The sequence below is a fragment of the Erigeron canadensis genome, chromosome 5 (genome assembly GCF_010389155.1).
Source record: "Erigeron canadensis isolate Cc75 chromosome 5, C_canadensis_v1, whole genome shotgun sequence".
NCBI classification, from domain to species: domain Eukaryota; kingdom Viridiplantae; phylum Streptophyta; class Magnoliopsida; order Asterales; family Asteraceae; genus Erigeron; species Erigeron canadensis.
Window position 1 is genome coordinate 9,090,450 of NC_057765.1, and position 15,138 is coordinate 9,105,587.

At 31.8% G+C, this 15,138-nt stretch overlaps 1 protein-coding gene across 1 annotated transcript; it reads left to right on the top strand.

Moving 5' to 3' along the window:
• Positions 1–2,559: 2,559 nt before the first annotated feature.
• LOC122601147 lies at positions 2,560–4,251 on the top strand. The gene is made up of 4 exons (XM_043773915.1): positions 2,560–2,968; positions 3,192–3,451; positions 3,683–3,820; positions 3,937–4,251. Exons 1-4 carry the CDS (start codon positions 2,560–2,562, stop codon positions 4,249–4,251), a joined length of 1,122 nt encoding a protein of 373 aa, XP_043629850.1.
• The last annotated feature ends 10,887 nt before the right edge of the window (positions 4,252–15,138 follow it).

Here is a 15,138-nt window from a genome sequence, read left to right on the forward strand (position 1 = left end):
TTATTCACATATATTTGATTCTATTGATTTTTGAAACAGCGGGAAAGAACAGGAAAACTTACGATAAAAGATCTTGTCAACTACTTCAATCTTCCCATAGAATCGGCTGCAAAAGAGATACAGGTTTGCCCGACTGTGATCAAAAGAATATGTCGTAAGAGTGGCCTGTCACGTTGGCCATACAGAAAGGTCCGATATTCCTCCAAAACTCCTCACAACAACGTTTTAATCAATAAGTATTGATCAAAGATCGACGTAACTAAACATGTTTTATTTTTGTTGAAATGCAGTTAAATTCAATAGAGAAGAAGATATCAATGAGAGCAAGAGATTTAACTTCACTTGATCCTGTGGAAAGAGGTCGTGCTCAAGCAGAAATCGACATGCTTCGACAGGAAATCACAAATATTTATTCAAGATTCAACGTTTAAGATTATATCAAAAGCATCATTGAATGCTTAGATATCAATTGTACATACATGTAATAGCTTTTAATTCGATTATACTACCAACACAACGTTGGTGATAGTTTACTAGTAAATTAATAATTACAGAAAAGTAACTCTAATGTTTAATTACATACTCTTAGAAGAAAAGTAACAGTATTAGATATAAATTAATGGTGTATAAGTTTTGTGCATTTCTTAAAAAAAGTAAAATTATTTGAAAAGCTAACAACACATCCAATTAATCAAGAGTTCGAATGAATATTATTAAGCCGCACATCAACATATTTTTGCATACAAACCTGTAAGAAGTATAGAAGTGCACTAAAATGGAATGGCCTTAAAAGAAAAAACAAAAAACACCAACATGAAATGAAATATAGAAAAGTATATTTTATTTTGGAAATCTACAGATTGTTAATTATGATAAAAACTTACAATGTTTGGTTGATTGTTAAGTTTTTTAGTAAATTTGTTGTTTCAGAAAAGGGATTTTTCTCAGTAAATTGTGTGTGAGACCGAGGGATGAGGGGTTGAAAAGTAGGATTTGGGTTTGAATTTATATGTTTTGTATGGAATTGAGCCCAGTTGGTCATGGGCTTTTTGGGCTCTATTTAAAACTTACAAGTTAAAAACGATGCAAAACAACTAAACTAATAGTAACGAACATGACGTACACAGGATTGATTTTATATCTATTATACCTACTCACTTTCACTTTTAAATATTACAAAATTAAACAAATAAAAATTACAAATAATTGATAATCGTGTCACATATCTTGATAAAACTACCTCACTTATATATTAAGTACTTATAGTCTTATACTATTTGTTATATCAATTGTAGTGATGTATTAATAATTGATAAAACTATCACACCTATATATTACTACTTATACTATGTTTTATATCAATTGTACAATGTGATGTATTAATAACAATATGTGGAATAAGTTTGTGCTCCCATAATCACAATTTTTAGCCGTGGATCCGTCGACACATTTTACCACATCGACTCGCTAACTTTTACATATTTTAATGTAAAAATATGAAACGGGATTTATACTTCAAGAAATAGTGAATGGTCTTATCAATATACAAATGTATATCTCTTCATGTTTGAGTCCTGTCCCCGTCAAATTACATCAGTAAAAAGTTTATGAAGACAAATATAAAAATGTTCAATGCCAGACAAAAAAAAAAAAAGAAGAGGGTTGATTATATATATGGGAAATTGGGAATCATGAAAATTTGAAGTTCAAAATACTTAGAGAAGAATAAAAAAGATTAAGAAAAATCATGAATTTAATTTATTTTTTTTATTAATTTATCCACCACTACACCATTTGTGTGTGATATCCATATTTTCTTGGATCCACTAATTAATCAAATAATCTCCGTAAAACACAATTCTACTATGCGCCTCTTATTCAACTCTATTTGTGATATCTGTGTTTTTCATGGACCCACATTTTCTAACGAAATATGAGACAAGAAAAAGCAATCGATCTTGTTCATTTGGATTATGAATCTCACTTGATTTCTATTAAAAACAATCTTTTATAAAATCTCCAAAGGAATCTCGGCTGATCATATAGTGTTGTCACTTCGATTAAACTTTAGCGTCTGGCTAGCTTAAAATAAACAAAAAGAAATGCAAGGAAAAAAACTGTTCGTTTTTCATAAGTTTTAGGCCTCAATAAAATACATAATAACAAAAGACATCCATGTATGGCTGTATGTACGGATTAGCCAGGTACCTGTTATAACTTAAACTCGATAATTTCACCTTGCCAAGAATGTTTCTAACCATATCACAAATTCACAATGCTTTTTAACATATTCAATAATTCAAATTAATTAGTTCAAACTTCAACAAAGAAACAAGAAGTTTGATAGCCGGCTGTGTTAAAACCTAAGAATTACCAACATAAGAAAATAGATAATCATATAACAAAAACAAACACCCTCAATATCATCTTCATCTTGATCTTGTTAGCATCACTAAAAATCCATTTCCTTGAATTATCCGTACTTAAATTCATATACATATATATAATATACACTCCCACCATGCCACAAATACACTTATCTATATCCAAATTTCGGCCATGAAAACCAACCAAATGAGCTTTTCGCAAACATTAGTCTGCGTGAAAAAAGTGAAACATGAAGCTGTTGAAGAATGGAATGATTCAATGCCGTTACCCGGAGACATTATTGAAGGTATTGCTGCTTTTGATGGTTGTGCACTTGAAGACATTGATGACAAGTTGTTTGTACCAACCAAAGGAAAATCCGAGCTTAAGTCACAATTGTCACGGATTAGCAAAACGAATGCAGATGGTTTTGTTTGGTTAAAGGTTCGAAGGGGGAACCAAATGGTGAATTTATGTGTTTGTGTAGTGCAAGAAAAGCGTTTTAGCTTGAATAGAAAGTATAGTTTTCGAGCTGTTTCAAATGATAAACATGTTGCAGTTTTAGATGACTTGGATTTTGATCAATGTACAGAACTTCAAGGTATACACCTTTAAGTTAAAATATGCTATAATATTTTATATTATTATTAATTTTTTTAGCAGCGAATTAGTGTTAGTAGTTAGCATTCGAAACACCATATTGACATCCAATTGGGTAGTATGCTATAATATTGACTGATGACAGTATTAATTGTTTTGTTTCAAAAACATTTTTATGTTTTTCTTTTTCTTTCTTTGAATACTTTTTCGAATGTTACATGTAGAAAGGAGTAGGAGAGCAGTGAATGTGGTCCAACGAGGGTTTAACCAAGACACGATAAAGTATAACTGGAGGAGGAAAGTGGCTACTTATTTACCTGACCATCGAGCTACAGTTATTAGCTCGATACTTTTCATGCCTCTTGCAAATGAGCATGATATCGACTCTATAACAATAAGAGCAATGGCTTGGTTTTCTGCAGCAGTTTCATCAGGAATCCCTATTGTGTTCGTTAACATCCAAACCGAACAAATTCTTTCCACGGTATATTTCTTACAAATTTTAAACTCCGAATCTTATATTATTTCTACTTCTACTTAAAAACTACCCAAATATATTTCTAAATTCTCTAATGACAGGTTTGAATCCTGGTCTTCTTACCAAGAGACAAGAGCCCTTACCACCCAGCTAAAACTGGAATGACATAATTCGATAGAGTTAAAAAATCAAATAGAGTAATTCCATTATTTTACGAAATTTAACTTTTTTTTACAGGACAAAAGTAACCACACTAGAATTCCAACGCATGGAATAAGGCTATGGTTTTTGCCAGGAATTACGGAAATTTCAATTGAATTGATACCAGAAGAAGGAGAAAACAGATTCGGCATTGATGTCAAAAGAACCGAGGAGGTAATTTTGAGAAATACTTTTTCACAGGGGTATTTTGGTCATTTCAAATACGGGTATGAGCTGATTTTGCATTTTGTTTAAAAGGTACTCGTACTTTATATTGTCTAAATATGCAGGGGTTCGTTTGCCTATATGCTGTGACCAAAGGCTCGGCTGCTGATCGTGCGGGTTTGAGACAATTGTTTGAAGACTCGATAGAAACAGGGCACATAGTTGTGATATCGCGGTTAGAAGGGAAAAGCGTGATGCCAACAATGGTCAGCTCAGATGGTTTATTACATTGTTGTGACCACGGTGACATAAGGGAAACTCTTGTTGGGGCTATCGACCAACTCGAAAGCGTAAGACTTCACATTATGTCGTGGCCTACTGCTCAAAACGTTTCGAGAACACAAAGTGTTGGTGCCGCGACTCTTAGGCCTCCAATGTGATTAGTATGTACAGTTAACACATTTATTCATGTTGCATTTTAGTTGTTTCATTAGCCTACTTTCATTTAATTTATACCATTTGAGACGAGTCTATTTGAGTCAAGATGCGTGTCGCAATGTATTGAGTAGACCTTTTCGAGTCGCATTCCACAAAACCAGAGTAATTATAATGTACAAGCAGGCCTGTGAACTAAGCTCGAAATTTAGTACAAGGTCAAAAACTTAAGGTAAACTCAAAATTGTTTGTTTTTATATTTCATTTTATTATTTAGAAGATAAATTCAACTATACGTCTTTATTTATAAATATATTATTATTATTATTCACATAATCCTTATATCATCTTATCCAATTAATCATCATCATCATCTAATACTAGCTTTGTGCCCGCGCGTTGCGGCGGTGATGAACGGTGCTGATGGTGTTGATTGCGGCGGTAGAGATGAAGGGCGGCGGTGGAGATGGAAGGCGGTGTCTTAGGGTACGGTGGAGATGGAAGGCGGTGGTGGAAGGGTCGGGTGTGTGTTACGATTAGTCAAATGCGGATGAAAGAGATTAACTTTATTTTTAAGTAAGGGTATTTTTGAAAGAAAAAATATGCTTAATGTCTTAATCCCTATTATTTTTATAAGGGATTATAATCTATCCTTTTTATAAGGGATTATAGATTATAGATATAATCCTTAAGATGACCACAATTTATCATGATCGCTTAAAGAATTCATTTGCTGGTCGATCTTTTCCTTAAAAAGTTGATATTTTACAAGGTTGTGCATCAAAGGGCAAAAAACTATAGGGGTTTGCTAAATATAATTCTTAGGGCTGTGTTTAAGGTGCATAAATTGTTTGTACATCAACCATGAAAATCAGGGGGCGGACTTTTAATAAGGTACAAGTATTTTTATGCACGTTAAATACAGCCCTTAGTATTTAGCATTTAGCATTTCCCAAAATGTAACACCCCAAGAATTTTAAGGTAAAAGAAATTAACCCCTTTTTTATAGTTTTGACATTAAATTAATTTCCTAGTATTTTATTTTTAGTTATGGGGTTAATTTAGTTGGAACTTTAGTGGATAGTGAGTAAAATACCCTCTATATGGTGAGTATGGGCGTGGCACTCAGGAGAAGTGCCAGCCAACTTCCTTTTTATGATTCACACTTCCATTATCTTCAAGAACTCTTTTCAAACCTTCTTTCCATTTCAAATCAATCAAAAATCTCAACCTCTCATGCAACCCAAGCAATTCATCCAAGAGCAATACATTAATCATCTTCATTTATATCAGAAATTTAAAAGCTAGGGTTTTAGTGATTTTGGGTGGTGGCCGAAAATCAAGAGGAAAAAAGGGAGAAAAAGAAATTGTAGCCTATAGTCTTGAATTAGCTCATTGAATCTTGAGGTGTTGAATTCCCTTAAATTAGTTTTTATCTTTTTTTTGGAAATTAGGGTTCATGGAAGAACCAAATTGGGGGTTTTTGCTAGAATATGAATTATGGATGAATTTTTCCCAATTCCTTGGTTAACCTAGTTGTCATTGAGTTATATGATGTGTTTGATTATGAAATTGATAAGTTCATGTGATAAATTGAGTTGATGAGAAAAGATGAGTTTTTCTAGTTATTGAAATGATGATGAAAAATGGTAGGTTGAACTACCTTTTGTGATTGTTGGAAATGAAAGTAACTCAATGACAAGAGGGTTGGGTTGGGTTTAGAAAGGCTAGTGAATTGAGTATGACTAGGTTGAACTAGTCAAGTTGTGAATGTAAGCTTATGCACTTTTATGATATAATATTATAGGTTGAAGCTTGCTTGTGCTTATTCGTTTTAGCATTGTTGTCCTTTTTGCGGAGGAGGTGAGTATATTTGCATACCTTTATGTATAAGTTGGATCGATTGACCACATCATGTTGAAGCCTTTTGTCCATGGTGGTTTTGACCATTTCATGTTGAAGTTTGTAAATCCATGTGTGGTAATTGATGTGGCATGAGCCCATGTGGGGCATTGTGATTATGAGGCCTAAGAACTTCTGGGGCCTAAGAATCTCGATAGTTGATATGAGATGAGGCCTAAGAATCCCGATAGTGATATTGATCATGTTGTTTAGCTTATATGGATCCATATATGTGTTGCTAGTGTGCAAGGTGAACATGTAAATGTGACATGATGGTGTCATAGGTTACATGTAAAAGTCCTTGTACTTTGCCCTCCTTCGTATTCGTAAATGTATGTAAGTATATTCACTAAGCCTTTGCTTATATTTTTAGTTGTTTACCTTTTTATAGGTAGTTCCGGAAGAAGGAACTAGTATTGACGGTTGGAAAGTGTTGATCTAGAGTTTGAAGTGAAGTTTTTTGCAAGACTTGAGGTATTTAGGTCATTTGTGGAAGAATGACGATCTTTTGGTTAGAGGCTTAGTTGTCCGAACTCTCTTGGCTCTCGGTACATAATGTTTTGATGTCTTACAACTGTTATATTTCTGTAAATGGTCAAGTGCAAGTTCTTTTGAAAAGTTGTATAATTGAGTTTTTGGCGAAAATTGTGTCAAAATGGGTAAATGACCCATTTGATGGTGTTCATGGTTTTTGAAATTAGATGATGTTGTAAACCTATTTAAAATGTGTCTATGTTGTTCTTGGTAACTTTTGGAATGTGTTTTATGAAGTTCATGTTGAATTGTGAAGGTTGCAAGTTTGTTTAAGTGTTGGAATGGTTTAGGGTTGCTGATCAGGTGGCTCACTGCGGTGCAATGAGAGAGTGTCTAACCCACTGCGGCGCAGTGGGGCAGTTTCACATTCTGTTCCGAACCTTTCCACTGCGGCGCAGTGGGAATTACCCAACCCACTGCAGCGCAGTGGGGTATTTAAAAAAAAATAAAAGTATTTGTATTTTCTGTTTATCAAGTCTACTCCTTTCACAAAACTATTTTACCGTATATATGCTAATCCTAATTTAATTTCGTTGTTAAGGAACATTCATTACTATTCATTACTAAAGATACACGTATTAAAGAACAATTAATCTTTTACATGCGTTGTTTGGGTACACATCTACTTAAGATGTGTTACAATGTACGATAGCCAGAGCCACCATAATATCAATAATTTTCAACACTAGTGTACATACAAATCATATCAAACAATAATCTCAAGCATCAAATTAATGGCTTTCACACCGAAAAAATCTATTGCCATGACATTTTTGGTATTAGCATTTCTTTGCATGGCAAATGTTTCGACCTCAGGTATGAAAATCTGCTTTCATTTTTTATTTTAGAGTTAATTACTGAAATGATGCCTAACGTTTGCGCCATATTACTGGTTTCATACATTTTTTTTCAAAATTACGCTGATCATACCCAACGTATGCAAATTTCTACTTGGACCATACTGGAGGCTAACGCCGTCACGTGGCCGTTAAAAACCCTCTCACATGACTTGCACGTGAGGGGTAAAGATGTAATATTGCGTTTATTAATTACTTAAATTGTACCTAACGTTTGCACGATATTACTGATTTCATACCTAATGTATTTCTTAATTACTTAAATAGTACATAATGTTTAGTTTTTAATTTTTTTTTCTTTTGAAAGGTGAATTCCGTTTTAAGCCAATTTCTTAAAAACTGGTATTTTAATCATACTGGTGTGGAAAAATTTCTGGTATTATCGGTACGTATTACCGAAAATACTGGCCAGTACGACTATTTTTATATTATATTATTTTTCTTTTATGAAAATTTTCAAAAACTTGTTACAATTTAACGAAAAATGGTCAAAATACACTTATAATCTAGTAAAAAAATAATACAAAATAGATTTTTTATAACAAAATATAAGTTTTAAACTCACAAATAACCAAAAATAGCATTAAAGTACCATAAAAACAATTTTAAAAAAAATTTCAAATTTCTGTTTGAAAATACTGGAAATACCGCAATGGTAATACCGGAATATTCCAAGGATACCAGAAATGCTGGTCAGTATTTACTGTGACACGAAGTTTAAAGCATGTTTTAAATACCGGTAAATACCGGCCGATATTTCTGATATTCCTGGATATATTTGGTATTACCGTTGCGGTATTCCCAATGTTTTTGAAAAAGAAAATTTGAATTTTTTATAAAATTATTTTTATGATACTTTAATGCTATTTTTGGTTATTTGTGAACTTTAAACTTATAATTTGTTATGAAAAACTTATTTGGTATTATTTTTTACTAGATTATAAGTGCATTTTGACTATTTTCGTTAAATTGTAATAAGTTTTGAAAAAGTTTCATAAAAGAAAAATAAAACAAATTAAAAATAGTCGTACCAGCCAGTATTTTTGGTAATACCGATAATACCAAAATTTTTTCCAAACCAGTATGACTAAAATACCAGTTTTTAAAACATTGACTTACAACGGAATTCACCTTTCAACAGAAAAAAAAAAAAAAAAAAAAAAATTAATAACTAAACATTAGGTATCATTTAAGTAATTAAGAAAAATATTAGGTATGAAATCAGAAATATCGTGCAAACGTTAGGTACTATTTAAGTAATTAAGAAACGTAAAATTACATCTTTACCCCTCACGTGCAAGTCACGTGGGGGAGTTTTTAACGGCCACGTGACAGCGTTAGTCTTCAGTATGGTCCGAGTGGAAATTTGCATACGTTGGGTATGATCATCGTAATTTCGAAAGGAAATGTATGAAACCAGTAATATGACGCAAACATTAGGTACCATCTCACTAATTACCTCTTTATTTTATTATGTTTATGTTTACGAGTCTTGAACTAAAGGCACAAAGGTTCAAATTAAACACATTAATAAAAAAAAAAAATTTCAACTAAAAATCGTTGTGTAATACATATGGTATTGATAAATCATGGAAGCCATTGAAATTTATTGGTTTATCTCTGGTTTATCAAAAATATTTTACTTTATAAAAAATTATAAAAAAATTTACTATCGAAAAAAAAAGTAAAATAAAAAATATTCAATTTTACTCTACCAAATAATGATGTAATAAGCAACTCTTATCCTATTTGATTTATTCTACTCGTAATACTTGTTTCACAGTAACTAATGTGTGTGTATATCTTATAGCTCATGAAAAAGGTTTTCGAGACTTTTGCCCAGGCCAATGTACTGTAGTTAAGGAGAACTGCCAAAAAGTTTGTCGGAGTTTAGGTTCTCGAACTGGATCTTGCAAGCCAGGAACTCCATCAATGTGTTGCTGTGAAAATTAATTTGTTAATATAACTATACTTACTTTTTAGATGTTATCTAAGAGGTTTAAGCTATTCATTACGCGCCATCAATCATTGCAATCTGAAAGCTTTATCAATGCTAGTTTATCTGGTTAAATCTAGAAAACCACTATGCTTGCTCAAAAATCTACCATATTTAAAGGTAATACTACTACTCCTATGCTCAAAAGTAGTTGTCTATATAACATACATACATTGATTCATAGTGGTTGACTAATGACTCGTAACCTTTAACTCAACTCGAAAACTTTATTTTTGACTCGTGACTCGAAACATCACTCGACTTAATAGTCAGGTTATTTTTCTTCTGTTTCCCGCAGGCTAGGCAACTATTTTCTTTCTTTTTTATTTAAGATCTTTCTTATTTACCTTTAAGGCATCCTATTCTTTGTTTTGAGTTTCTTTTGAAATCGTCTTTTTAACTGAACTACAATAGTCTGATTCTTTTGAAGAGGGTATGTAGGCAATTCGGCGTTATTCTACATAACACTTTATAATTATATATATGTGAGGTATATTTAAATAGAAATAAGTTGATTATCTGAATGCATTACCAAAATATTAAATATTTGATATGTTTGAGTCATAAACTTACAAATTATCTCCAAATTCTTACTAAAAAAAATCAAAACCTACATATATAACACAAAATATTATAGCCATAAATATGATATATAATATATAACCATAATATTAAACTACAACAATCATAATTTTGCAACCCGCATTGACTCGTTCTAGATTCACACCGCAACTCGTAAGAGTCAAGAGAAATAAAAAGTTACTGAGCGAGTCGCCTCATTTTTGGTGCTAATCGACTCGAATCATAAAAGTCGAATCGTGACACGTGAGAGTTTAATGCGTACATTTAATTTATGCTAAGGAAAGCCCAAACCAAATAAAAAAAACAAGAAAACACATGTTAGGTGATTTCAGACCTATGTTGTAAATTATCTTATTAAGGGTATTATAGGAGGTGAAAAGATTTAACTTATTAAGAGTTGAGATAAAAGGTGATGGTAGTGTGGTGGTGAATGTAAAATTAATTGACATAAAAGGTGTAATATGGTTATTTAAGAGTTGAGAGATCTATGTTGTAAATTATTTTATTAAGGTATTATAGGAGGTGAAAAGATTTAACTTATTGAATAAAAATATAGTCATTTCAAAGTTTGAATTGCTTAAAGAAAGAGTGGTAGTTTATTTTATATAAGAGTAAAGATCTAATAAACTTGATGCTCGTTTAAGCTCATGAGCTTATTGAATCTAAGTTCTTAACGAAATGTTATTATATTTTTGCTCATACATTAATGTGGGAAGCGAAACTCAAACCCATATGAATCTTCCAAAAGTCAAAGACAAAAGCTCGAGCTCAAACTAGATTATTAAACAATCTCTAAGTCATGCTCGAACTTTATTCTAACTTGACCTAAATTATGAAACAATCTCTAAGCTTTTAATGAGTAGAGTTCAAGTATTTAAGAGTAAACTACCTATTAGTAATATCTATATCTATAAACCCTTATAAAACAAATGATCTTTTTCCTCCTTTTAATTTTTCAGCTTTTGAAAAGCGAGAATACCCTCAGGTTTACTAACATGTTGAAAAATCAACTATTATTGTTGTTGGCAAAGGCTTGAACAAGGGTCAAGGGATATATGACTTTTAAACCATCCATCTTACCACTCCACTAACAAGGATATGGCCTTATACTTTCCTTTGGATATAAATTAAAAATTATGTACAACAATACAACATACATTTTTTCAACCCTTAAAATTTTTACACTTACTCTTTACATCAATAACTTTTACATTAATAACCACACCGCTACCGCCATCTATTTATTTAATCGGTGTCGCATTGCGTGGGTACTTTTCTTGTTTCGAATAAAGAAACAAGATATTGCTATGAACTTGTATCGACAAAAACTTATTATTTTTAAATTAAAAAAGTAATTTTATTGATATGAACTCTAGCGAGAAGCTAGGAGAAGTAAGGGCGTTCATTCGGTCAGGTTTTGGGTGAATAAGTTATTTGGTTTTTTAAGAATGAGAAAACCACCCAATACCCAATCCATATATATGACTACCCAATCCAAACCACCCAAATAAAGTTTGGGTTATTTGGTCGGTTCTTGGATTACCCAAATAAAAAACGCTTTCAAATTTTTATTTAATATATTTGAATAATCATGCAATCCGAATGTCAATTTACACCATTTTATTTATTCATGTGAGGTTATTCAACTAACTATATGTTTTTAGATGTGTAGAACAACGTATTTAAATAGTTATAGTCGTATTAATACCATTTAAATTAGGTTATTATAGTTTTTATTAAACATTAAATGCTTAATCGGGTTTTGGTTGGGCCCCAATTAAAATTTTTTAAACCAAAACCAAACCGTTTAACAACTTCTTTATTCGGTTTCACCCAAACACCAAACTAAATCCAAATAATCCAATCCAAATAATACCAAATGTTAAATGGATTTGGTGGGTTATTTGGTTAATCCGAATAATGAACACCCATAAGGCGAAGCATACAATGGTCAGAGAAACGTATAAAAGTAAGAAATACAAATTGAAACTACTCCATTGAGGTCAGTTGATTCCTACGAAGGTCGATTTATTCGATAACTATTGAAAGCTCGTGCTTTGAGGAAAAAAGATACTTGTTAATTTAATTTAGTTATTAAGGTACATTCATTACTAAAAGATACTAGTATTGAATAAAAATCAATTTTTTAAATCCGTTGTTTGGTAAAATAATATCTATTTAAGATGTGTTACAGCGTACGATAGCCACACCATGATCTATCATTTGTCAACTCTAATCAAATAAAGCGATCTCAAGCATCAAGTTTATGGCTTTCAGACTGAAAAAATCGCTTGCCATGACACTTTTGGTATTAGCATTACTTAATTTGCATGGCAAATGTTTCGACTTCAGGTATGACAATCTATTTTCTTCTTTTGTTTATAACTCTTGAACTAAAAGCACAAAGGTTTCGAATAATAAAATGTATTTGATTTGAATTAAAATATATAGGATCGGATTTAAATACAACAATCATTTGCATTTAAATGAAAATTGTTATGTATGCTATAGATAAATCATAAAAGTCATCATGATTAATTGGTTTTATCTGTGGTGTATCAAATTTATACCCTTGTTTATACATTTGTGCTATGTAAATCTTCATTACTCAGTTTTATAGATTTTTTTTCTATGCAACTTCATACATCAATCGAAACCCGACCTGAAAAATCGGGTTAGGGTTGTAAATTTTCGATCCGTCAATCAGCCAACCTGAATTATCTTGGGTCGGTCGGGTTTGGGTTGGGATTGTCGACCCACCAAGCTGATACCTCATATTATATTATATCTTTAAAATAACTCTTTAAATTCTTTGATCATCAAAAATAATATTAACTCTCCTTTTTAATGTTTTAAAAACGTAATGGTCATTATTGTAATGTTTACTATTCTTTAATAATAATAAAGGATGAGAGTGGTTAGTTTTTGAAATGATAATATAAGAAATATTTCGTAAGTTTTTTATTAGTTACCTTGTTATTAGTTACATTGTTTTTAAAAGCTATAATTTAAAACCTATTTGAGCCAGAACCAATTTATTTGACCCAACAACTAATATATCCAGATCGACCCGAGTCAACCCGGGTGGGGTCCGGGTAATTTTTAGCAGGTCGGGTTCACAGATTTCCAACCTACCAACCCAAACATACATCGAGTTTATTTAACTTGATAGTGATCCAATAATTAAGATATTATTTTCTTTTATTTTTAAACATGGTCAATATATTATCATATATGATTTACCTTAATACTTATTTCACAACAAGATATTATCTTATATTATTTATAGCTCATGAAAAAGGATTTAGAAACTATTTCCCAGACAAATGTGATGCAGTTAAGGAGGGGTGCCAAAAACTTTGCCAGAGGCCCAGAGTATAACTTTCCGAACGGGTTCTTGCAAGCCAGGAACTCCATCAATGTGTTGTTGAGATTAGTTTGCTAATGTAGTAATGTACTCATACTTACATTTTCAATGTTAATAAAACTCAACATCTATAAGTTAATGATTATTGATAGGAAACCATTTCACTAGGATAGATGTTGAAATTTTATAAATCTTTATTCACTTATAAAACATAAACATAGTGTCTTACTTTTTCCAAATATTAAGAATTTCCTATACATACAAATTATTTAGGGCAATGGTATACTATTAATCTTGCAACAATAAATTACAAACATAACTTAATTACAAAGTTGAAACAAGGCCGTCTACCGTCACTTGTTCTAGGGTGTGTCAATTGAAATTTACAAATATTTTAAGACTTAAAAGTCACCTATCACATCTACAATTTCTAGCTAGTTAAAATACTTTTAAGACGTAATTAAGAGTTTGTATATGTAGGTATGCGGTCCACATGCCATTGGGTTAATAGCTCAGTAGAAAAGGGAAATCTTTTCAATGAAAATTTGGATTCAAGGAGACTTAGCTTCGAGTCTTGAGGGGCTAAATTTACGCATATTATTTGTCGTGCCTTCATATGAGGTTTTTCCTCCTATAAGATATTAGGTGAATAAACTCTCTAGCGTGGACACAATTTAAACAACTTAGTCTATATATCGTTGTAGTATTTGATTTGAACCTATTAAAAAAAATATGCAGTCCATGCTCATAAAGTATGTTGACATCTCAGCCATCAATGAGAAATTATGGTAGATTAGGCCTCTCTTAATTAGCCAATCGATCTCACCTTTTCTTTAATGTCACATAGTATTTTTTTCTCTCCTAGACACACCCAAACCACCACTCACAATAAGAACTCTTCTCACCTTTTCATTAAGTTTTTTTATTATATTTTTTTACCCAAAAATTAATAAAACTAACTTTTATTAAATGAATAAAACCATTACATTAGTAAAAAAAATTACAATACTATAAACAATACTTAAAACAAACAATCCTAGAATCTTATGAAATGGCCTTGGGCATCGAAATCGCGTGGGTTGTATCTCGGCGTACGCCTGACTTCGTCGACCATCTTGTTTGGGTCAATATGTTTTTGCCGCATTTCAGCATTATAAACTGCGTCTCGTAAGTCGAAATGAGACTCATACATATTCCCGATTATGGTGTTCATTTTCGAAATATTGTCTTGCAAATACGTCACGTAAAGTATTTCAAGGTTGGTATTGCGTCACCCCAGCGCCCGTAATGTGCTGATAATTTCCCCAACACGGCCCATAGCTCTTTTTCGGACTTGTGGTCATTCAACATGTGTAACTATATGTAATTTTTCACCTCGTCGAACGTCATCTCTGGTCTATGTGTATCCGTAAAGAATGAAGATGAAGCCATTTTTGGATAGTGAGATGGAGAGAAGTGTGTTGTATAAAATGGTTTGAATGGTATGTTTTTAGTGTGAAATAGTATTAGTATATAAATCTATATCTTCTATCCCATTTTAACTGTGATACTTTGACAGGTCAAGTCTTTTTTTTTTTTCTGACTTAGAACCGTAAATATCTATGTTTGTGTTTTATGTTAGCCGATGAAAATTATATCAATGAAATGTACATTT

Excerpts from the sequence above, each read along its gene's own strand:
- LOC122601147 (XM_043773915.1), top strand. The coding sequence starts at position 2,560 with ATGAAAACCAACCAAATGAGCTTTTCGCAAACATTAGTCTGCGTGAAA. Across the intron at positions 2,969-3,191 it reads TCAATGTACAGAACTTCAAG|AAAGGAGTAGGAGAGCAGTG; the intron begins GTATACACCTTT and ends TGTTACATGTAG. Across the intron at positions 3,452-3,682 it reads CCGAACAAATTCTTTCCACG|GACAAAAGTAACCACACTAG; the intron begins GTATATTTCTTA and ends TTTTTTTTACAG.